We start from the raw sequence: 24786 nt of genomic DNA, 5'->3' as shown, positions 1-24786 counted from the left end.
TTGTTCCAACGGCACTAACAACAAGCTACTCAGACAGGCCAAACCTTGAAGGTACTATTCATGACTCTTAATTATGGAAGACCTCACTCGGGTCGTTACCTAGCAGGAAGTGGAGTATGTTACAAATGCAGACAACTTAGGCATCTAGCTGATAAGTGCCCTCAGAAGTCATTCGGAGTTGTTGCGAACCAGACTTCCCCACCCCCATCAAGGGAGAGTTTTTGTCACTAATAGGCAGGAGGCCGAGAGAGTTGGCACAATGGTGACAGGTACACTCCCAATCTTGGAACACCTGGCTTTAGTATTATTTGACTCGGGGTCCTCTCATTCTTTTATATCCTCTGTGTTTGTATAGCATATGAATTTAGAAGTAGAACCCCTGAGTTACCTGTTGTCTGTTTCTACTCCATCTGGAGAAATTATGTTGTCGAGAGAAAAGATAAAAGCATGTTAGATAAAAGTAGCAGAGCATGTTTTAGATGTAACTTTATTAGTATTGGACATGCAAGATTTTGATGTAATATTAAGCATGGATTGGCTATCCGCTAACCATGCAAACATAGATTGTTCCCGTAAGGAGGTAGTTTTTAACCCTCTTGAGGTAACTAGTTTTAAGTATAAGGGGGCAGGGACTGTGGTTCTACCTAAAGTTATCTCAGCCATGAAGGTTAGTAAGCTGCTCGACCAGGGTACTTGGAGTATCTTGGCTAGTGTTATGGACACTAGAGGGCCTAAAGTATCTTTATCATCTGAGCTAGTGGTAGGGAAATATCTCGATATTTTTCCAGAGGAGCTTCTAGGACTTCCGCGCCGCAGAGAGGTTGACTTCGCCATAGAGCTCGAACCAGGTACTGGTCTCATATCGAGAGCCTCATACAGAATGACGCCAGCAGAACTGAAGGAGCTGAAGGTCGAGTTGCAGGAATTGCTGGACAAGGGTTTTATTCGACCTAGTGTGTTACCTTGGAGAGCACCAATGTTGTTTGTGAAGAAGAAAGATGGGTCGATGCGTCTTTGCATTGACTATAGAGAGCTTAATAAGGTGACAATCAAGAACAAATATCCATTGCCTAGAAATGAGGAGCTATTTGATCAGCTACAGAGAGCCACGATGTTCTCTAAGATCGGTTTACGTTTGGGATATCACCAGTTGAGGATTAGGCACAATGATATCTAAGACGACCTTTCGTTCTCGTTATGGACATTATGAGTTTATTGTAATGTCCTTTGGCTTGACAAATGCTCTTGCTGCATTTATGGAATTGATGAACATGGTGTTTAAGGATTTCTTAGACATTTATGCGATAGTTTTTATTGATGACATCTTGGTTTACTCCAAGGCAGAGGCTGAGCATGAGGAGCATTTGCATCAGGTGTTCGAGACCCTTCGAGCCAATAGGTTGTATGCCAAGTTTTCCAAGTGCGAGTTCTGGATGAAGCAGGTGTCATTCCTTGGTCATGTAGTATCCAGTGAGGGACTTTCTGTGGACCCAGCAAAGATCGAAGTCGTTACCAATTGGCCTCGACCTTCTACAATTAGTGAAGTTCGAAGTTTTCTAGGTTTAGTAGGTTATTACAGGAGGTTTGTGGAAGGGTTCTCTCATATAGCTAGTCCTTTGACCCAACTAAGCAGGAAGGGGACTCCTTTTGTTTGGAGTCCAGCGTGTGAGAGCAGTTTCTAGAATCTCAAGCAAAAACTCGTTACTGCATCGGTCCTTACAATGCCTAATGGATCTGGTAATTATGTGATATACAATGATGCCTCTAAGAAAGGACTGGGTTGCTTTTTGATGCAACAAGATATGATGGTTACTTATGCTTCTCGTCAGTTGAAAAGTCATGAGCAAAACTATCCTACACATGATTTAGAGTTGGCTGCAGTAGTTTTTTGCACTAAAGATTTGGAGGCACTATTTATACGGTGAGAAGATTCAGATCTTCACCGACCATAAGAGCTTGAAGTACTTCTTCACTCAGAAGGAGTTGAATTTGAGGCAGCGAAGATGGCTCGAGTAGGTTAAAGACTATGACTATGAGATTTTATACCACCCAGGTAAGGCGGATGTGGTAGTTGATGCTCTTAGTAGGAAGATATCACATTCTGCAGCACTCATTATTAGGCAGGTTCATTTGCATAGAGACCTTGAGAGAGCTGAGCTTGTAATTTTAGTAGGGGAAGTTACCTCACAGTTAGCTCAATTGTCAGTACAGCCAACTTTGAGGCAGAGAATTATTATTGCCCAGCTCACTAACCCTTATTTGGTGGATAAGCGCCGCTTAGTAGAAGGAGGGCAAGTTGAGGAGTTCTCTATATCCACTGATGAGGGACTCTGTGTGACAAACGATTATGTGTGCCAGCAGACAATACAGTTAAGACCGAGTTGTTGACTGAGGCCCATAGTTCCCCATTTTCTATGCATCCAGGCAGTACAAAGATGTACTAGGATTTGAAGCGAGTTTACTAGTGGAGAAATATGAAGAGAGAGGTGGCAGATTTTGTTAGTAAATGTCTGGTGTGCCAGAAGGTGAAGGCACCAAGACAAAAGCCAGAGGGTTGTTACAACCCTTGGGTGTGCCAGAGTGGAAGTGGAAGAATGTATCTATGGACTTCATTTCTGGACTACCTAGGACCCTGAAGAGTTATACAGTGATATGGGTTGTTGTTGACAGACTCACGAAGTCAGCACACTTCATTCCAGGGAAGTCCACTTATACTGCCAGTAAGTGGGCACAAGTTCTGGGTTTGAGTCCCGGGCAACCCATATAATTGTATATAACTGAAGTAGTGAGGTTGCATAGGGTATCGGTATCCATTGTTTTTGATAGAGATGCCCGTTTTACTTTCAAGTTCTGGAAAGGACTTCAGGCTACCATGGGCACGAGATTGGACTTCAGTACAACTTTTCATCCTCAGACTGATGGTCAGATAGAGCGTTTGAATTAGATTCTGGAGGATATGTTGCGAGCTTGTGTGTTGGAGTTCTTAGGGAGTTGGGACTCCCACTTGAACTTGATGGAGTTCGCCTATAATAGCTACCATTGGCATGGCACCGTTTGAAGCTTTGTATGGTAAAAGTTGTAGATCCCGGTTTGTTGGGGTGAGGTTGGTGAGCAGAGAATGTTAGGCCTTGAACTAGTTCAGCCCACCAACGAAGCCACACAGAAAATTAGAGCTCGCATATTGACAACACAGAGCAGACAGAGGAACTATGCTGATGAACGACGTAGGGATCTTGAGTTTGACGTAGGAGACATGATTTTTCTGAAGGTAGCACCTATAAAGGGTGTTCTAAGATTCGAGAAGAAAGGGAAGTTGAGTCCACGTTTTGTAGGGTCGTTTGAGATTCTTGAAAGGATTGGCCCTGTAGCTTATCATTTGGCCTTGCCTCCGCAATTATCTGCAGTTCATGATGTGTTTCATGTCTCCATGCTGAGGAAGTATGTGGCAGATCCCTCACATATAGTCGACTACAAACCGTTGCAAATTAACGACAACTTAAGCTATGAGGAGCGGCCAGTTGAGATTTTGGCTAAGGAAGTTAAACTGCTTTGTAACAGAGGAATTACATTGGTCAAGGTTTTGTGGCGAAACCACGAGGTTGAGGAAGCTACTTGAGAGAAAGAGGACAACATGAGAGCGCATTATCCCGAGCTATTCGAGGATTAGATCTTTCAAGGACGAAAGTTTCTCAAAGGAGGAAAGATTACAACACCCCAAAACTAGTAAGTTAACTTTAATGTGGGTTATATTAAAAAAAATTGGGTGTTATGTGTGAAATTATTTGATTTGTGGAAGTTAAGTGCGTTGGAATGATATGTGGTTAATTCTGAAATTTGAAATCATTTTGTTAAAGTGGTAATTTTTGGATTGATTGGTTGGTAAATTAAATTTGTAAAGTTGAAAGTATTATGAGTAATTATTGTTTATGGGTATAAGCAAAGTTATAGACGAATAAGAATAATTATATTATGGGATAATATAATTATTAAGGAAACGAGAGAAGTTATTGATGATGGATTGAGTTAGTAATGAAGAAAGAGAAAAATTAATTGAAATAGAAAAAAATGAGTTCGTTGGGGAAATTAAATAATGATAATAAAGATAATGACAATAATAATAATAATACTTATTATTATTGTATATATTAAATAAGTCTCTCTCGTATTTCGTGCTCATCTTCTCCACCCCACTCTTTCTTCTTCACCATTTAACCCTAGAGTAGCTGTCGCCCCGCTCCTCCAGCCATCATCGAATGCAGCACTCCGGTGAGAGAGTCCCTGTCACAGTCGCATAGTCGAAGCGTCACGGTCACGAAGCACAAGCACAACGTTCGTTTCTCTCCAGCCGTGTCGACGCGTGTTGCATCGAACCGTCGAACGACCCCTGTCTTCCTCTGTGCGTTCCTCCTCCACATCATCGGTCAGAACCCTCTCTTCCGTCGAAACCATCACCCGTCGTTGCCTCCACTCGCACAGCACCGCCGGACATCATCGTGCTTGACAGTGAAGGATGCAAGCTGTGAAAGTTTTCTTTTTGCGAGCCACATGTCCAAGTCGTGTTAGTTCGAGTCGTATTCCTTCACCGAGCCTCGTGAGTCATCTCTGTGGATCCGAGCCGTTTCGTGTAAGCCATACGCGAGCCACGCGCAACCGAGCCATTCCTGTGTGAGTCGTATGCCAGCCGTGAGTCTCAAGACTCGAGCTGAAGCGTTGTTAGTCGAGCCACCTTCAGTTTTAGCCGTCTGCAACATATTTAAGCCCTTGGTGAGTTTTTGCTTAATTCTCGTTGGTTTGGTACACCCAAATAATTATTGTTTTGGGTCTAAAATGAGTTAGCACTGGAATGAGTTGAATTATGTTGTTTGAGATGGTCGTATAAATAGTTACTTTGAAAACCATATTATGATTTAGATATAGTATTATTTGTTGAGGCATGCTATAATCAAATATGTTACTTTTGAGTTATGTGTAATTGAGCTAAGATGTTGATCTTATGATAAACATGTATAGGCTATAGTGTTCTGTTAGTTTTGCCTATTAGAGTTGTACCGTATGGGGGTCCATCAGGGTCACCACCTATGTATGCATGTGTGACTTGTTTGAGATGTGATTCGACGGGATCACTTACAGTCTGACTCTCCTATAGGATGATTCCTTCGGGTTCACCGAGAGCCTAGATGTGTCCCTACGGAACCACTTGATAGTATGCGTTCGGGAGCGCAATAGTATGCGGTACCATGTTACAGGACTCTAACGAAAGGTTAACAGACACATAGTGAGACCACTATGGGTCTCTTACTAAGTATAAATTTATACTCACTCTTTTAAATGTTTAATTTCAGGTAAGGGTAGACGCAAGGGCATAATAGCGAATGATAAGAAGTGATCATAGATCGCCATAGGGAACAATTCAGTTTTCTTCCGCATTTATATTTCAATAGTTATATTTTCATAGGTTTATTTCAGAACTCTGGTTCAATTACTTTAAGTATTTCTTCTATTTTTGGGCCCAAACTGGTATTTTGATCAGTTATTTTAACTACTTATTATTTAAAGTTTTTCCTCAAATTTTAATTTATTTTCTTGTATATTAAAAAAAATCTATATTTACTTAAATAGTAATGACCTCAACCTTCTAGAAAAGTTGGGGCGTTACAATTAAAACTAAGTTACCTAGGTCATCCTAATGAATAGAAACCTGACTAGTAAACAGAAGTTTACAATCTACGAGTTTTAGGACATAAATCCCAACATAAACGATCTTTTATTTAGTCTAAACAATATTCTACCAAATCTAAACGATCCATTAGTAACAGTGGTCTATGTCTGTTTATCTGGGATAGACAACTGATGATTTAGATATTGATACATTATCATTTAAATCATGTACTAATATCATTTAGATCTTGTACAAGAAGCAAAAAAAAGAAGATGAGAGATGAAGAAGGAAGAAATTTTGAAAAAGGAAATGAAATCACAGACAAGAAGAAGTGAGAATATGAAAGAGAAGATAATAATATGAAGAAATTAATAATACGAAGAAGAGAAGAATAAATTGGAAAGAAGAAGAAAAAGAAGTGAAGTGAAGAATGGTTTCACAATGCGCAAAAATAATGACAAAGGAAAATCCTGAAATTTATTAAAAAAAATAATGGTGGCTTCATGTGCTTTAATTTTTTGTTACATGCGACGTAAATATTTTTGGGTTTTGCTACATTTATGTGTATTATTCATGATTTAATTTAATTAATTACTTTTCCAATTAATTAATTACTAAGTTAAGCATCACATATTTAACTTAATCTAGAATTTGAATTATCTTCAATTGTATCTCGTGTACGATCGGTATGGGAATCCTCAAGAGGGTGAATAGGGTTTTTACAAATTAATGAAACAAGTGGGCCAAATTAAATAAATTAACAAACTTTTTGCTAATAAATAATGTAATCAATAATCTCATACAAATGCATGCACATCAAAATAACTTATAAGTGACGTTAACAAATTCAAACATCCATTTTAATGTTTATAAAGAAAATTTGTAAACACAAATATGCAAAGATAAACTTAAACCAACCTAAATAGAGAAGTGAGCAATTAATCTCAAGAACAAAAGTTGCAATTAATTTCAAACACTAAAATTTGATAACAAATTAATTGCAAAATTAAATAGTTGAGAGATAAAAAATTAACATCGGGAATTTTATAGTGGCTCGGCACAACCGACCTACATCCACTTTTCAAGCTCCTCTTGGTTATTTCACTCAAACTTGACTCTTTCGATGGCTTAGAGTAGATCCATACAACGTTGCTTTTTTCAAGTGTAAGAACAAGCTCAATCATTTCCACGGTTTAGGATCAAACCATTACGACCACTCTTTTTAGAGATCAAGAGAAATCCTTTAAAATGAATTAGAAATGAAGCACGATATGAGAAAATCCTCTAAATTAGTAGATTTACAAATTTGTAGTACTCAACAATTAAATCCCAATACAATAAACTAGGACATCCCCATACCCATACACATCTCCCACTTGTCCTAGATTACCTAATGTACAAAACTCGCAGATCTAGACTCTCTAGATGAGCCTCGAACACTTTAGCCGTGAGAGTCTTTGTAAATGGATCAGCAATGTTATGCTCCAAATGCGATCTTGGTGACGATCACTTCACTTCGTTGCACAATCTCTTGTATCAGATGATATTTTCTCTATATGTTTTCCTCATTTGTGGCTATGAGGTTCCTTATAATTTGGTCACGTGCCCAATTGATATCAAAATATAAAGTGATGGGCATGTTCATATTTGGAACAAACTTCCAAATCTTGCAGAAACTTCCTTAGCAAATTGCTTCTATTGTTGCTTCACAAGCAACGACGTACTCAACCTTTATAGTAGAGTCTACAATGCATCCTTGCTTGATGCTATGACATGCTACTATTCTCCCGTTTAGGGTGAACACTAATCCCACTAGATTTCCTAGAATCCTTATCTGTTTAGAAATCAGGATTAAATCCCTAGCTTCATACACAAGCATGTAGTTTCTCATTCTCCTAAGATACTTAAGAATAATTTTAACCGTCGTCTAGTGGTCTAACCCTAAGTTGGACTGATACTACTGACTATTCCACTACATAATAAATGTCTAACCTAGTGCAGAACATAACATAAATTAAGCTACCACAACTAAGGCATATGGAATATGTCTCATATCTTCTCAACTTCTTGAGGTGTCTTAGGACATTGTTCCTTAGACAAGTAAACCTCGTGCTTGAAAGGTAATAAATCCTTCTTAGAGTTTGCATCGAATATCGAACCAATATTTTGTCGATATAGGTTGCCTGAGACAATGCTAGCATTTTGTCTTACGATCCCTTATGATTTGGATCCAAGAACAAATTGTGCCTCTCCAAATCTTTCATTTAGAATTGGACTGGTAGCCAAGTTTTAACGTTAGTTAGGTAGTACAATCATTTCCAGTGAGAAGGATATCGTCCACATAAAGTACTAAGAAAGCTACTTTATCTTTGTTGATTTTCTTGTATACACAAGGCTCATCAACATTTTGGTCAAAACCGTAAGATTTGATCGCAATATCAAATCTAATGTTCCAAGATCTAGATGTTTATTTCAACCCATAAATGGATCGATTCAGCTTGTAAACTTTTTGTTTCTAACCTTGGGTTATGAACCCCTCAGGCTGAGACATAAAGATACTCTCTTCAAGATTGCCACTTAGAAAAGCAGTATTAACATCCATTTGTCATATTTCATAATCATAAAAAGTGACTATGGACAAGAGAATCCTTATAGACTTTAACATAGCAACAGAGAAAAAGTTTCCTCGTAGTCAATCCCTTCCCTTTGGGTATACCCATTTGCTAAGAGTCTAGCTTTGAAGGTTTGTACCTTCCCAGCTGAATCTCTCTTTCTCTTATAGATCCATTTGCACCCTATGGGTTTCACCCCTTCAGGTAGATCTACAAGCTCTCATACTGAATTGAAGTACATAGATTCCATGGTTTTAACCTATTAGTCCTTGTCTACATCAGTCATTGCCTATTTATAGAACAATGGATCCTCAACGACATCATCTGGTATGACAACCTGAGTTTCAGTTAAACCGAAGTAACGATTAGGTTGTGATATAACTCTCCCACTGCATCGAGGCATTCTCAACAATTGAGAAGGATGAGACTAATCGGATGTGTTGGTTTCCTCAACTCTTGATGAGGGACCAACTTCATCAACAACCCTTGCTGATTCATTAGTAGCTTCACTTAATTTTGATTTGCTTCATGGTTTATGATCTCTCATGTTGTTTTCTTCCAAGAAAGTAGCCTTTGTCAATATAAACACTTTGTTTTCTTGTGGATCGAAGAATAGACCACCTCTCGTTTCTTTAGGATAACCAAAAAATTGACATAACCTTGAACGAGAGTCCAACTTCTTAGAATTTGACACTAAAACGTGTGCTGGACAACCCCAAATTATGGAGTGACTTAACTAGGTTTACATCCTCTACATAACTCGAAAGTGTAACGACCCAACTCTTTATACTAAGTTGAGGTCATTACTACTAAAACAAATAAAGACTTTTTATTTAAATCAAAGAAAATACTAAGTTTTAAAACAAACACTTCAAATATTTATTCATAAAATATAAGTAAAGTATGTAAAGAAAACAATAAATAAAATATTAGTTTGGGCCCTATTTAAAATAAAAATATATATCTAAAAGTAAATGTGGGTTCTGAAATAAGTTTATGAAAATTTAATATTGAAAATATAAATGCTAAATAAAACATAAATTGTCCCCTATGGAGAACCATGGTGACTTCTTGTCATTCGCCAACTTGCCTTATTTCTATCTTTGCCTGAAAAATTAAATCTAGAAAGGAGTTAGTCTAAATTTATACTTAGTAAGGGATCCACTATTAGTCCCACTACGTGTTTGTTAATTTTACGTTAAAGTCCTCCTATAAGAAAGTACCGCATATCTATTATTCTACTGAAATCACCCTATCCAGTGATCTCGTAGGGACATATATGGGCTCTTGGTGAAGCAGAAGGAATCACCCTAAAGAAGAGTCAAGTTGTAAGTGATCTTGTCGAATCACACATCAAACCTAACCACAAATACATAAATAGGTGGTGATCCCGAGGGACACCTACATGGTACGACTCTAACAAGTAAAGCTAACAGAACATCATAGCATATATAGCATAACATAAATATCATATCTTAATCGTAATATATCTCAACCATAGTATATCTCATTCATAACATATCATGGTCATCACATATCTCAGTCATACATAACGATTTTCTATGTTGCTATCATTATCTAACATCCTTAACAGTCACATCACATGCATCATAACTATGTTAATGCATACTAAGGTAAAACATAATGTAAGAGGCTGGTAGTAGAATCTTTTACCTGGAGATTAATTAGTTGAAAATATAGTCCCTTCCTGACAGTCAATTCTCAATTAAGTCAGGCCTAAACATAAACAAAATTAAAATTGTTAATTTTGTCAACCATCATCCAACTATTTAATTAAGCATCCAAACTTACCCCAAGACTAAGGTTGAATCCAACACAACCTTGAATGAAAAAATTTGCAGTTTCAAATCCTCAAATTAACACTTGAACCTTCGAGCAAAAGTAATTCAACTCATTCTCTTGTAAACTTATTTAAGATCCAAAGAATATTCATTTGGACGTACCAAACCCAACACAAATTCACCCAAAAGGCTCAAGAGATACCAAAAAGTAACTTGGCTTGGACTAAGGTAGAAATGGCTCACACAACTTGACAGAAGGAGAATCGGCTCGACGGTTAGCTTGGGCGCACTACTCGCAAAGAGAGGAAAAATCAGCAGAGTTGAGGGCAACTTGTGAAGAAGTGGAGAATCGGCTCGGTGATGCACATATCGGCTTGGTCAGGCAAAAGGTTCGTTCGACTGCTGCTGCGATGAGATTTTGGTGGCACGAGACAGAACTTGCCGACAATGAGGCTTGACAAAAACGTGCGAAAAATAAATAAAAAGAGAGAGACACCTCAACTTCACCTGTACGCGAACGGAGGAGGAATGATAGTGTCCACAAACGACGAGTGATGATCCTTGCAATGGGTTCAGTGACGACTAGGGTTTGTGAAGAAGGAAGAAGATGATGAATAGTTCTCTCTTTTCTTTGCACGTTTCACGAGGGTTAATTATATATAATAATAATGATGATATTTATTATTATTATCATTATTCCTTTTCCATTTCCAATTAACAAGTTAACTCAATTAAATTATACTCTGTCTCCTCATCAAACCAAACTTTTTATTTTTCCCAAGAATACAATATCTTTCAAAATAATTATATTTTCCACAATATAATTATTTTCTCTCGCTCAAAAATATCTTTCCTAAAAAAGTCAATAATAAATTATTCTTACCCTTCCATGACTTAGTTTATTATATTTACTTATATAATTAGCCAATAATCTTAAATCTCACCAAAATTTCCAATAATACAATTAATTAAATAATCTTCCATTGAACATTTAATTAATCACAATTTCCACAAAACAAACAATTCTAAAAAATTATAACACTAGACTAAATCCATCATAAATTAAATTAAATTAAGATAATTTAAAAATAAGATTACGTCCTTTGAGAAACTTTCGTCCTTGAAAGTTCTAATCCTTGTATAGCTCGGGATAATGAGCTCTCATGTTGTCCTCTCTCTCCCAAGTAGCTTTTTCAACCTCGTGGTTTTGATAAAGAACATTAATTAATTCCCCTGTTATGAAGCAACTTAACTTCTTTTGCCAAAATCTCAACTGGTTGCTCCTCATAGCTCAAGTTCTCATTGATTTGCAATGACTCATAATCAACTATATGTGTTGGATCTGTTACACACTTCCTCAGCATGGATACATCGTATACATCATGAACTGCAGACAATGACAGAGGCAATGCCAAATGATGAGTTACGAAACGTGGACTCAGGTTTCCCTTCTTCTCAAACCTCATAACACCCTTCATAGGTGCTACCTTTACAAAAACCATGTCCCCTACATCGAACTCAAGATCCCTACGTTGTTCATTGGCGTAACTCTTTGTATGCTCTGCGCTGTCAACATGCGGGCTCTAATCTTCTGTATGGCCTCATTGGTGGTCTGAACTAGCTTGGGACATAACATCCTCTGCTCACCAACCTCACCCCAACATACAGAGAATCTACAACACTTACCATGCAGAGCTTCAAATGATGCCATGTCAATGGTAGCCTGCCTAACTGTTATTATAAGCGAACTCCATCAAATGCAAATAGGAGTCCAACTTCCTGAAAACTCTAGCACACATGTTCGGAACATATCCTCCAAAATTTGGCTCAAACGCTCTGTCTAACCATCAGTCTGAGGGTGAACAGTTATACTAAAGTCCAATCTCGTGCCCATGGCAGCCTGAAGTCCTTTCCAAAACTTGGAAGTAAAATAGGCATCTCTATCAGAAACAATTGACACGAGCACTCCATGCAGTCTCACTATCTCGGTCATATACAACTGTGCCACTTACTGGCAGTACAAGTGGCCTTCTCTGAGATGAAATGGGCTGACTTCGTGAGCTTGTCAACAATAAACCAAATTACTTTATAACCCTTCAGAGACCTTGGCAGTTCTAAAATGAAATCTATAGACACATTCTCCCACTTTCATTCCGGCACACTCAAAGGTTGCAAAAAACCTGTTGGCTTCTGTTATAGTGTCTTCACCTGTTAGCAAACTAGAGACTTATTGACAAAGTCTGGCACTTCCCTCTTCATATTTTTCCACCAGTAAACTTGTTTTAAATATTTATACATCTTTGTACTATTTGGATGCATAGAAAGTGGAGAATTATGGGCCTCAACCAACAACTCTGTCTTAACTACACTGTCTGCTGGCACACATAACCGTCTCTCGAACATGAGTCCATCATCAGAGGATAAAGAGAACTCCTCAGCTTACCCTACTTCTGTTAAGCATCACTTATCAACCAAATAAGGATCAGTGAGCTGAGCAATAATAATTCTCTGCCTCAAAGTTGGTTGTACTGACACCTGAGCTAACTGTGAGGTGACTTCTCCTACTAAAAATGCAATCTTAGCTCTCTCAAGATCTCTGTGCAAAGGAACCTGACTAGTAATGAGTGCTACAGAGTATGATACCTTCCTACTAACTCACGATCTCATGATCGTAGTCCTTGACCAACTCGAGCCATCCGCGCTATCTCATATTTATCTCATATTTAAGTCCTTGACCAATTCAAGCTCTTATGGTCAATGAAGATCTGAATCTTCTCACCATATAAATAATGCCTCCAAATCTTAAGTGCAAAAACTATTGCTGCCAAACTCTAAATCATGTGTAGGGTAGTTCTGCTCATGGCTCTTCAACTGAGGAGAGGCATAAACAACCACCTTACCTTATTGCATCAATACACAACTCAATCCTTTCTAAGAGGCATCGCTGTAAATCACATAACTCCCAGATCCATCTGGCACTATAAGGACTAGTGTAGTAACAAGTTTCTGTTTAAGATCCTGGAAACTGCTCTCACATGCTGGGCTCCAAACAAAAGGATTCCCCTTCCTGGTTAGCTAGGTCAAAGGACTAGCTATACGAGAGAAGTCTTCCACGAACCTTCTGTAATAACCTATTAAACCCAAAAAACTTTAAACTTCACTGACTGTACAAGGTCGAGGCCAAATGGTAACAACTTTAATCTTTGCTGGGTCTATAATAACTCCTTCACTGGACACTACATGGCCAAGGAACAAAACTTGCTTCAGTCAAAACTCACACTTGGAAAACTTGGTATATAGCCTATTGGCTCGAAGAGTCTCTAATACCTTATGCAAATACTCCTCTGCTCAGCCTCTGTCTTGGAGTAAACCAAGATGTGATCAATAAAAAATATCACAGAAGTGTCTAAGAAATCCTTAAGCACCTTATTCATCAAATCCATAAATACTGAACAGGTAAATAGTGCTTTCAAGAGCTATGGTTATCTGCTTTTTTGGAAGGTGATGATATCACATTAGAGGCAATTCTCTGACGGTGAAGAACAATGAATATGATGAAAATTAACATATTTACCTGTTCAGCATCCAAATGAACCTCCCCGCCAAAGGACACAGAAGCTTTAACCATCTTTGAGAGTAAATAAAGTTCAAGTTCAAAATTGCTCACATCATCATGAAGTTTTGATTCTATCAGAAGCACAAATCCAGAATAAACCTCATATATAACACTACAGGAGAAGTCAAATTTATAAGCCTGAAAAGTGGTCCCTTCAACTTGTTCTTCCCAAGTTCCAGATAAAGCTCTGATCGCAGTTCTGCCGTGCAGTTCCTTTCTTTTTGTTGATCCTTTAAGACCCGAAAAAGTGCCATCAAATTATACATTAAAAGCATTAAAAGGAGATTGGAAACAGGGCATCTAGTCAATGACCAAGTAGAAGAAACACATACAGAAATATCCCTTCAACGCCTGGCCAGTTACCAGTCAAATTCACAGAAAATACCAGGCAATAGGAACGTATACAAGTTTGATTCTTCTCTTTTGTGAAAAATAAGAACTTTCATCAACAAAAAGAGAGATACATGAGGGTTGCATAAAGTTGAATCACACAAAAACCAAAGAAATTAAATAGGAATATAGGTAAATAGACAATTCAAGAGGTCTATAACGATGAATATAAATACAAACGAGCTGATTATTGTTTGGGCATCATAGCTACAAAGGACACAGTTCAGTGTCACTTCTTACATATCTTTAAAGAAAAAAATGGTCATAGGATAAAGAAACTTTTTATAGCACATATTTGTACCATTATATTTGGATGTACCCAATGGAGAGATGACACTTTTTAAGGTTTCAAACAAGTAGGATTTTTCTAACAAGAAACCATTTTACCCAGAGTAGAAAATGTTGTACAGATTTTATTTATCAATGAAATGTTTCTTATCTTAAAAAAAAAAAAAAAGTTAAACGGCCCCTCTGGACAAGTTATACCCTTTTCCATTTATCGAGTTTCAAATGGACTTTATCTATAACAGGCTGCCAAAAAGACTGCTGTTTAGAATAACCACCATGAGGTAAGCCAAGATATATAAAGGCAATTACCAGCCTCCCAATTCAGCCTTGAAGAAGTAGAGATCAATGTAGCCTCATCAATATTGCCTCCATATAATGCTTACTTCTCCCAATTAACTTGCTGCCCTGAGCACAATTCGAAGAGAATATCTAACATGGCTTCTATTTTTTATTCTAAAATCTTTCAATCCTGCAATCATAGACGATACCTTTCTTTTTGTAAATAAGGATAAGTAGGACGTGGGGAGTTTGAAAGGGTTGCTTGTAGAAGAGTTAGATGAACCCCCCCCCCCCCCCCTCCCCGAGTGGTTCCATGATTGTAAACATCTCTCAACTTTCACAATCATAGGAGTTCAAAAGGATAACATACGAGGCTTGTACTTTTTGTGAGATTGTGGAGTGCATAATGAATCTAAAGAATATTTAAGGTAACAGATAGCCTCCTAACAATGAAATGCATTGAAAGAAAATGTTGCACTAAGAAAAATAAATAACGAATTCTGCTCAATATAATAAAAATCAAACAAATCAACATAATGGACTTACTGTATTGCCTTTCTCTATGTACCAATGAAGCCTATCAACAATCTGCATTGCAGAAGACATTTTAGTATTTACAAGGACTATGAAATGGAAAAAATAATGAGAGCGAGAAAAAATTAAACAGGAAAAATAATGGAGAAAACACGTCCATATGTCTGGACAGCAAAAAAGACCGGCTGCTAACAATTTCCTTCTGCTATCACACATTGATGTTTTATAAGAGACATCATCAGACAAAAGCGAAGTAGAAACAGCTTAGGGACGGTGAAAAGTGAACCCCATCCCAAAAAAACTAATTGCAGAAAATTTGACCAATTGTTGTGATGCAAAGAAATTGGATAATTGCAAAAGAATTGGCTATAACTATGAGCCCACCACAAGGAGATGAGTTGTAAATTTCCACCAAAAGAAGTTATATCAGAAGACTTAGCTTCAAAAAGTTTAAAGTTACTTTCAAGCCAACGCAACTAAAGGAATGCCCCGACAGCATACCCCAAAGGACTTCAACTTCACTTGAGAAAGCCAGTCATCAATATGATTAGAATTAGAAAGACAAGCGGAAATCTGAAGGTACTAAGCAGAAAGCTTCTTCCCTTGGAAGCAAAGAAGCAATGAGGAAAAAGGTGATAAATATTGTCCTCCTTTTCCATATACAAACTGCATATGAACAGGCAAAAAGGTTAAACCTCATCAAATTCTGAAGCCTATCCTGATTATTAAGACTCTTATAATCTCAGGACCATATAAACACTTCCATGTTCTTTGCGATCTGAAAATTCAATACACTTTTAATAAGTCAGGACATCAAAGAAGTATTCACTTTAGAAATATTCATAAATGCCTCCTCCCACTTTGTGAAGAGGGATAATGTGAAGAAACTAATTTTGCAAGGGGGTTCGGGTGATACCCAGTACAGAAGAGAAGTCCAATTGTAAAAAAAACATTTCATTTATAAATGAAATCTGGGGAAAACCCCAAACACCTAAAGGAACTTATAGAAGAGAAGGATGTCCAATTGTTAACTAAAATAGATTATCTATAGAGAGAGGGGGGCTTAGCTTTACACCAAGGAAAAGAAATAGACAGAACAAATTCCATAAAATATTTGAACAAGGAAGAAGAATCATGAAAAAGCCACTTATTCCTTTCACCCCACAGATACCAAAAGAACGCCGCATGTCAACCAAAGTGTCATCTTTGTACCACCAAAGGGTTGACCCACCAGAAGAGAAGCCAATGTGTCCAAAATGTTATTAAGACACGTATAAGACCATCAAAAAGCCTAAAAAGAATATCCCAAAAATTGGCAGCAAGAGGAAAATGGAAAAACAAATGGATCGAAGATTCAGCGTAGCAGCAACACATGTGACACCAAGAAGGAGAAATAGACATATAAAGCATGCAACGTGGAAGACAATCAGCAGTATTGATGGCACCCCAACTAAGATCTTAAAGAAAAATTTTCATCGTTTTAGGAAAATCTATCTTTCCAAATCACAGAACAAAAATCAGACAATAATGGATCAACCGTGCCCACTAAGTCAGCTATAAGGGATCTAACAGTAAAACCAGAAGTAGGATCAAGAGGCCACAACCAAGAATCCAAATAGCAGTGCAAGCTAACAGCAGCCAGGTGGAGAGATACTAAGGCCCTTTTGACCAAGTGGATTCAAAGATATTACAAGCAAAAGTTCTCTGTTGGGTGGAAGGTGCTCACAGCTTATTATAGCTCCTCACATTTCCAACCAAAAGCCTATTCTCAGTGTCAAGTCTTCCTCATATATCCCACGGAAAAGGATTATAAGCTACTGCCTATTGTCATCTTCCTTTTTCCCATATTTCTTTCAAGATTGGAATGGGTCAATACTTTGTTTTCAATCCACTTGGAGATCAAAAGGAACTGGATGGATCTTTCTTGAAGCTCATGGAAAATCAGGAAGAATGTTAACCAAGTGAGATGAAAGTAAATTTTCTTTTATTGAAGTATTGAAAGGGGCCACTCACTGTCAGTTAAATGCAGAACAATGTGCAATAAGTTGTGTTGGGTAACCAATATTTATGGACCTACTGATTACAGAGAGAAAATTCATTTGGTCAGAGCTGCTCTCCCTCATTGGTTATTGTATAGAAGCTTGGTGTTTGGGAGGGGATTTTAATATGACCAAATCAAAGGGGAGCGATTTCCAGCAAGTAGAATGACTTGTGGCATGAATGAGGAAATTCAATAAATTCATTGAAGAATGGAAACTCATTGAAGTTATTTTACTGAACAGAAAATTAACATGGTCAAGAGAAGGAAGAGTAGTTTTGAGATCATTGCTTGACAGATTTTTAGTTACTTTTGACCGGGACAAGGCTTTTGCGAACACACGTGTAACTCGTCAAGTAAGGATCTCCTCAAACCACTTCCCTTTTTATTAGAAGCAGGGGCATTCGAGTGGGAGCCTTCCCCTTTTCGATTTTGCAACAGCTGGTTGCTAGACAAGCATTGCTGCCAATTTATTGAAAATTCATTAACCACAAGCACTCCTCCGGGCTGGATGGGCTTTGCCTTATCAACTCAACTCCAAAACATTAAGGGTCAACTCAAATCATGGCATTCAGATTATGAAAGAAAACAGAAAAGTCATGAAGAAACCTTATTAAAAGCCATCGCACTAGAAGAGAAAAAATATGATCAACCGGATACGTGCACAGTGGATCACTTATTGTTAATAAGAGAGTGGATCTTCTAGCTCTTTGTAGAAGGGAGGAAAGAGATATAATCCAGAAAACTAAGTTGACTTGGCTGAAATTGGGGAACAAAAATATGAGTTTCTTCCATCGTTCTCATCGGGGGAAAAAAAAAAAAAAGAAGTCTAATTCCGAAGCTTGTTAATAATCAAGGAAACCCAACCACTTTATTCTTTGAAATTGAGCATTTAATACTTGATTTCTACAGCACCCTCTATGAGAAATCTCCTCACACCTCCGTTTTTTATTGGTCTGTAGTTTCAGATCAAAATAAAAGGCTTATTTCAAAATTTAGTTTGGTGGAGATCAGGGCAGCATTAAAATCAATGGAAGAAACAGAGGCTCCAGGTCCGGATAGCTTCACAGTAGAATTCTTCATCAAATTTTGGGATCTCCTCAAGGAAATCTTTGTAAATTTATTCAATGAGTTCTATGGGACTGGGAAACTAAATGCATGTAAAGGAGAAATTTATTTGCTTGATCAAGAAAAAGGAAGATGCAGTAAAGGTAATTGATTTCCGGCCCATAAGTTTCACTACTTTGCTGTACAAATTGATTGCAAAAGTGCTTGCTGAAAGAATGAAGATAATTATGCCCAGTATTAGAGCTCTCACTCAAAGTGCCTTTTTGGATGGCCGCCAAATTCTGGATCCTGTACTTATTGCAAATAAAGTTGTGGAGTATTATAGGTCCAAAAAAAGCAAGGATGGATTACAAACTGGACCTTGGAGAGGCATTTGATCGAGTTGATTGGGGTTTCTTGGAAAGAATTTTGAAGCAGAAAAATTTCAATCATTGATGGATCATCTCTTCGATCATGGATTGTGTTGTTTTTTTTTTAAGAGACACAAGGCAAACTCTATTATAGAAATAATATAAAAACTGAAATAATATACCCCCAAACACCTCTGTTTCAATTTAGGCATTAACAGTTCTAATTATGCACTATTTTAAGGCTGTTGAAGAAGAAATATGTAAGTTTCAAATTAGAACTTGCCCAGGTACCAACAAGCTACAAAATCTTTTGGCATGTCACTTGTTTAAGTCAGAAAAGTAAAAATCCTCCATCTCATGAACTCCCCCAAATCAAAAGTCAAGTCTCCCAACAACAGTAGCTTACGCTTCATAGCTCATTGCAAGACCAACAACTGAAATGAGTTTCTAAAACCCATTCTCTTTTTCTATTACTGCATTCCACACCTGTCCGACCACGGTGCTGCCATGATTGATCCAAATTTTCCCAAGTAACTGAATGCCTTTGCATTGCAATTACTCATCCCCCCATGTTGATATTCCGTCCATTCCAATTTCAACTATTGGGGATATTTGTAACCTTCCAACTCGATCTTGGCTTTTAGATTCCTTTCTATTAGCTGAAAATGATGCCAAGTTAGGCTTTAAATTCATCTCCTCTACTTCTTTCTCACCAACCTTTTGGAGAACAGCATCCATGTCTTCAATAAGATCATCTCCGAAAAGCTGTTCAAATGGCACTTCAGCGTCGTCAATAACACCAATCTGCCTTTCCCCTTCCTTCTTTGCTTTCTTCTTATGGTTTTCAATCTTGGTAAGTGTCTCCTTGTGTATTGGCAAAGATGGCTCCTTATTGCTTTTTGTTCTTTTCTGCTTTGAAGTCTTCTTTTCCTTATCAATATCATTGGTACCGAGATTTATCTTATTGTCAAGAGATGGAATTACTTTCTCCTCCCTGGTGACCTTATCCATCTTACGTTTTTTGCGTTCCAACTTCCTGTCCACATCAGCACCATTAGTATGATCAAGTTTGCCATCAGTGCCTTGAACAGACGGGTGTGTTTCAACATTCCCATTCAGTTTTCTATCCTTTTTCTCTTTTTGACGATCTAGGCTCCTGATTGGAGTGTCGTCTTCTTTATCACTCCCATTATCATTCTCATTCTGAATGCATTTATCAATTGATCTCGCATTCAATACACGCAAGCCTGGAACCAGTCGACAAATCTTTTTATCTAACTTAGCACTTTCAGCAATAGGATTCCCTCGAACATAAATATTCCTCAGATAGCCTAATGAACTCAATACCTTTAAATCTGACCATCTCATGATGACATTATTTCCCAAATCCAAATTCAACAACTTCTTGTTATGAGCCAAAGCATTGGGGAGCATCCTGATTTCATTGTGAGCAAGTCTAAGCTCTTTAAGTTCGATACAAAACTTGAGGGATTCAATAGATTGATGTTTGCAGTTAGAAAGGGATAGCTTTTTCATTGAATTCACTTTCAACAGAGAATCTCCAATACTGTGGATTGGATTTCTAGAAAGAACCAGAGTATTCAGGTTCTTCATCTGATCAAGCTTGCAAATAGAAGCAATCTCATTGTCATTCAAAATCAAAGCACAAAAGCCAACAAGGGGTCTAATTTCGTCCATTGACCGAAGCTTATTCTTTCCCGCATTTAATACATTAAGTCTAGAAAGCCCTTCAATTCCTTTTAAGTTATCAAGTTTGTTTTGTACAACTGAGAGCCACTTCAAATTGGTGCATGACTCCAACCCCTGAAGCGATGTGAGATTGTTGAATGTCAAATCAAGCTTCTCCAAGTTTTTGAAAAGGGACAAACCATTTATATCAGAAAGAGCCTTTTGATTGAGCTTGAGAGTAGTGATGGTGAGTGGGTCTTTGGTTTTGTAATCATTGAGAACTTGCTGTATATCCAAGCAAGACATAGTCGTGAAAACCCTAGTTTTCTCTGTTAGGAACAGACACTGCCTCCGAAAACGCCTTCAAACTCCGCTGTCTCTGCTGCTTGTGTGCTGGATTGATCATGGATTGTGTTAAAAACCCTAAGTATTCAGAATTCGTCAATGGGAGGCCCAGAGGAAGAATTCAAGCCTCAAGAGGGTTAAAGCAAGGGGATCCCCTTTCCCTCTTTCTTTTCTTCTGGTTAGCGAAGTGCTTAGTAGTTTCATCTCAAATCTACACTTGAACGGTTTGTATGAAGGTTTCATGGTAGGAAAGAACAATGTTCATGTTCCCCTCCTTCAATTTGCAGACAACACCTTAATATTTTCCAAGTTTGATGAAGTTATTCATGAAAACGTTAAAAAGACGCTTGAAATATTTTAGTGTTATGGGCAAAAGATAAATTGGGAAAAGTCATCTATATGCGGAATTAATATTGGGGAAAGTAAGATCTCCTTAGCGGCATCCATGAGGAATTGCTAAACATTCCTCATGCCAAAAAAATCTCTAATTCCATTGAAAGAACCATGGAGGAACTTCTTTTGAGAAGGGAACAACGGTAGCAAGTTGAACCACCTAGTGAAATGGGAATTAGTTTCCAAACCCCAAGGAGATGGGGGCCTTGGGCTGGACAAGCTGAAATTTAGAAACATTACTCTTCTTGCCAAGTGGAGGTGGAGGTTCATGGCAGAACAAAACTCTCTATGGTATAAGGTGGTTTGTAGTATTCACGGGAGTAGCCTCTTCCAGTGGCACACAAGTGGCAAAGAAAATTCAAGTTTAAGAAGCCCTTGGATAAATATTTCTAGATAGTGTGGCAGCTTTTAAAGTTGGAAAGGGTGACAAAATTTTGTTTTGGTTGGATCCATGAATGGATAGAATTGCTTTGAAGACCACACTCCCAAGCTGTACAGAATTGCCCTTAATCCAAAAGGCTCGGTTGTAGAACATTGGAACGCCTCCACTTCCTCTGGGTTTCTTGATTTCAGAAGATTGTTAGGAGCTTGAAATCTCTAATTTTCAACTTCTCCTGGGCTCCTTGGAAAGGACAAGATTATCCAATATTGAGAATAAAAGAATCTGGTTAATGGAAACTAATGGGGTTTTTTCAGTAAAGTCATTATCGAAGCACTTGTCTCCTGCCACTCCGATGGACCTACAGTTGGAAAAAAGCCTTCAGAAATCTAAAAGCCCGAGGGTAAGTATAACTCTATCGATTATGTTGTTCAGGAGTTCAATTTGTGCATCCATTATGCAAAAGAAGTTACCCACTCATTATATTTCGCCACATATATGCCCATTCTATCTCAAATTTCATGCGGAACTCCAGCACTTGTTTGAATGTGTATATGCTGCCAAGTGTAGGAGTAAACTCTTTCACACCTTTAATCTCAGCTGAGACCTTGATAAAGAATGCAAGAATAATGTTAGACAGTTACTTCTTGGTCCGGTTATGATGAAAAAATGCCTCCTTGCTTTGGTGCAATACCGTCAAGGAAATTTTGTTGGAACTGTGGTTTGAGAGAAATCTGCGAGTCTTCCACAATAAAGCCTCCTCTTGGTTCAATAGATACGAGTGCGCACGTCTGAATGCCTCTTTGTGATGCTCTCTACGAAAACAATTTAAAGACTTCTCTATGCAATATATCTTACTAAACTGGCAGGCCTTTTAACTTTCCTCCTTGTTGATGATTCAGATTTGGCTCACAGCCTCTGGTGTTTCCAACCGTTTCAGAATCTTTCTTTGTCTGGCTGTATTTTTAATTCCTAGTCTGGTTAGAAGTTGTTTCTTATGTCCTTTTTGAGTTGTATTGGTTGTGGTTAGTCCTGCACTTGGACGTTATTAGTTGTTCTATCTTTTTATTATGTAGGATATGATAAGGATACTAAGAGGGTGTCAACTTAGCTGGGATGCTCAAATGCACATCCTTATCCTTGGTTTGAATGCTCATCGTATAATCCTCTTATACTATAAGATTTAGTTTCATTGTTCATTTATTAATAAATGAGGTTGTTTCCTTTTCAAAAAAAATCTAAAGGATCAACTTGATCCAATCTCTTTAAATCATATCGACGAGAGTAATGAATGGTTGGTCGAAACATTGGATGAAGAAAATGATGAAGCTGAAGTTGACAATGAGCTAGTTTTTTATGACAACGACCTCACATGGGGAGATGTAGCTCGTGCTAGCGGCGTTAGAGAACCCCTCATGTACACTAGATCAAAAGGAAAGTCAACTACCTCTCCCTCCACTTCTAGAGTTCAAAAGCAAGCACCAACTATACAAGTAGTTAGTAATGAAGATGAGGACGACGATGAAGAGGAATTAGACATCAAGGAGAACAATGGCCGAGGAGCAATGGACGAAACCATAGAGTTAGATGGGGATGTTGATGAATTTGATATTTGATGGTGTTTTAAACTTGTACTTATAGAGTTCTGTTCATTTTTATTTTTTATTTTTTGAAATGGAGACAAACTTCTTTATTAAATAGAACTCAAACTGAAAGTACAAGAGAATTATACAATCGATTTTGTTCATTTTTCTTGATTACAGAACTATTATTAATCTTTGAGGCTTTGACATTTGTCTATAAACTTATGTTCTACCTCGTATATTATTTATTTATTTATTCATTCATTGCACCTCGCTTCGCTCAGGCATTGCCTTTATGTCGCCTCTCACCTTGAGGTGCCCCTTGCGCTTTGAAAACACTGCTGAGAGAGAGCAGTTTCATGTTTTTTTGAAACGGAGACAAAACTTCTTTATTAATAAGAACCCTAAGTACAAGAAAATTATACAAAGAGAGCAATAAAGAAGAAATAGAAAGGGGACATATCAACTAGGTCGACACCCCCATAGCGTCAATCATCATATCCCGAAAAAGTGATGATAGACCACCAATTATTTTACAATATAGCAGGAGGAAAAAGGAGGCAGTTGCACGTGAACAAGAGAAGGGAAATGGAGAAAGAAGTGGAAACCACCTTGGTGGGGACCATGGTTAATTACATGGGAGAGAGTTAAAAGGGAAAGAAGGAAGGGAAGAGAGGGTGGTTAGTCAGTTTCTGGAAGTGGAGGGCTGTAATTTCCTGGAGAGCAGGGAATGCAGAAAGTGTTCAGTTTCTGTAGTCTGTAGCAAGTTATTTCCATTATCGTGAACTCCTTTACTGTTTTGTTGTTTTATGTTGAACTTTGTATTAGTTCTTGTGTTGTACTTTGTTTTCAAGACTCTGTGTTAGTTCTGTTTTCTGTAAAAGTTTGGCTGATAAATAAACTAGTAGAACACACTACTTGGTGTTCTATCAAGTAAATATCAAAGCAAAACAAAACAAACAAACAGCCAATTACCAGGTCCAGAAAAAAAAACAGAAAATTAAAAGAAACCCCAAAAAACAATTACAATCTCAAAATAAAATTAAACAAGGTCAAGACTTCAAAGCTTCAAACTTCAGACAGTAAGAACTGCAAATGGAGAGAAAATGAACGGCAATGGTTAGGCTCGATTAAGAAAGGCATTCCAATTGAGGTAAATATCTTGAATGGAAAAATTAGCAGACTCATTTTTTAATGAACACCAAGCTGCAACACTAAGATCTACTGCACACATAATTTCTGCTCTTTGACTTTGCTTTATCATGGAAGAAATGTTGATTCCGCTCAAACCATAATTCTGAAAATAAAGCTTTTAACAAAGTTATCCAAATGATGGAGATTTTTGGGAAAAATCAGACTGACAGCAGCTGAACCACATTAGCGCCTAGACAGCGATCAAAAGTCCAAACTAAATTGAACAAGGACAAAATCCTTTCCTAGCCAAAATAAGAGACGGGACAAAACAAAAAAAATGTGATAAAGGGTCTCACTAGAAAGAAAATCCTTTCCCAGCCAAGAAAATGTGACAAGAATTCCCCCAGATGGCGCAACAGATGCACTTGTGTGCAAGGCGAGGCACTATGCATGCGCCTAGGAGGCTTTCTAAAACACAGCATGTGTCTAGCAAAAGGAAAGTCAAACACCTCATAGAAACAACTCCAAACTAACCAAACAAAGTCATGATTCAAAAAGATATGATTGAAGTCTTTTTTCTGCCCACCAATACAGAATGTGAAAAAGCAGCCCTACAAAAAGGATCAT

At 37.8% G+C, this 24786-nt stretch overlaps 2 protein-coding genes and 1 long non-coding RNA gene across 3 annotated transcripts; 1 reads left to right on the top strand and 2 right to left on the bottom strand.

Moving 5' to 3' along the window:
• Nucleotides 1-2506: 2506 nt before the first annotated feature.
• Nucleotides 2507-3616, top strand: LOC116405122. The gene is made up of 3 exons (XM_031888825.1): nt 2507-2720; nt 2927-3018; nt 3116-3616. The coding sequence occupies exons 1-3, from the start codon at nt 2507-2509 to the stop codon at nt 3614-3616; spliced, it is 807 nt and encodes a 268-aa protein (XP_031744685.1).
• Nucleotides 3617-14195: 10579 nt separating this feature from the next.
• On the bottom strand, nt 14196-16227 carry LOC105435228. Its single transcript, XR_969244.2, has 2 exons — nt 15193-16227; nt 14196-14836 (listed from the first exon to the last, which is right to left on the bottom strand). It is a non-coding gene; the product is annotated as an uncharacterized LOC105435228 (long non-coding RNA).
• Nucleotides 16228-18349: 2122 nt separating this feature from the next.
• On the bottom strand, nt 18350-24131 carry LOC116405140 (leucine-rich repeat-containing protein 9-like). The gene has a single exon (XM_031888864.1). The coding sequence runs from the start codon at nt 20629-20631 to the stop codon at nt 19192-19194; it is 1440 nt and encodes a 479-aa protein (XP_031744724.1). The 5' UTR covers nt 20632-24131; the 3' UTR covers nt 18350-19191.
• Nucleotides 24132-24786: the final 655 nt, after the last annotated feature.

This window comes from Cucumis sativus, chromosome 7 (genome assembly GCF_000004075.3).
Source record: "Cucumis sativus cultivar 9930 chromosome 7, Cucumber_9930_V3, whole genome shotgun sequence".
In the NCBI taxonomy this organism is placed as follows: Eukaryota; Viridiplantae; Streptophyta; class Magnoliopsida; order Cucurbitales; family Cucurbitaceae; genus Cucumis; species Cucumis sativus.
The sequence above is the reverse complement of the archived record's forward strand: the minus strand, read 5'-3'. Positions and strand labels throughout refer to the sequence as shown.

Coding starts and splice junctions, on each gene's coding strand:
- LOC116405140 (XM_031888864.1), bottom strand. CDS start 20,631: ATGTCTTGCTTGGATATACAGCAAGTTCTCAATGATTACAAAACCAAA.
- LOC116405122 (XM_031888825.1), top strand. CDS start 2,507: ATGTCTGGTGTGCCAGAAGGTGAAGGCACCAAGACAAAAGCCAGAGGG. Junction 2,721..2,926: donor GAAGTCCACTTATACTGCCA/GTAAGTGGGCAC, acceptor ACTGATGGTCAG/ATAGAGCGTTTGAATTAGAT. Junction 3,019..3,115: donor TCCCACTTGAACTTGATGGA/GTTCGCCTATAA, acceptor GTTGGTGAGCAG/AGAATGTTAGGCCTTGAACT.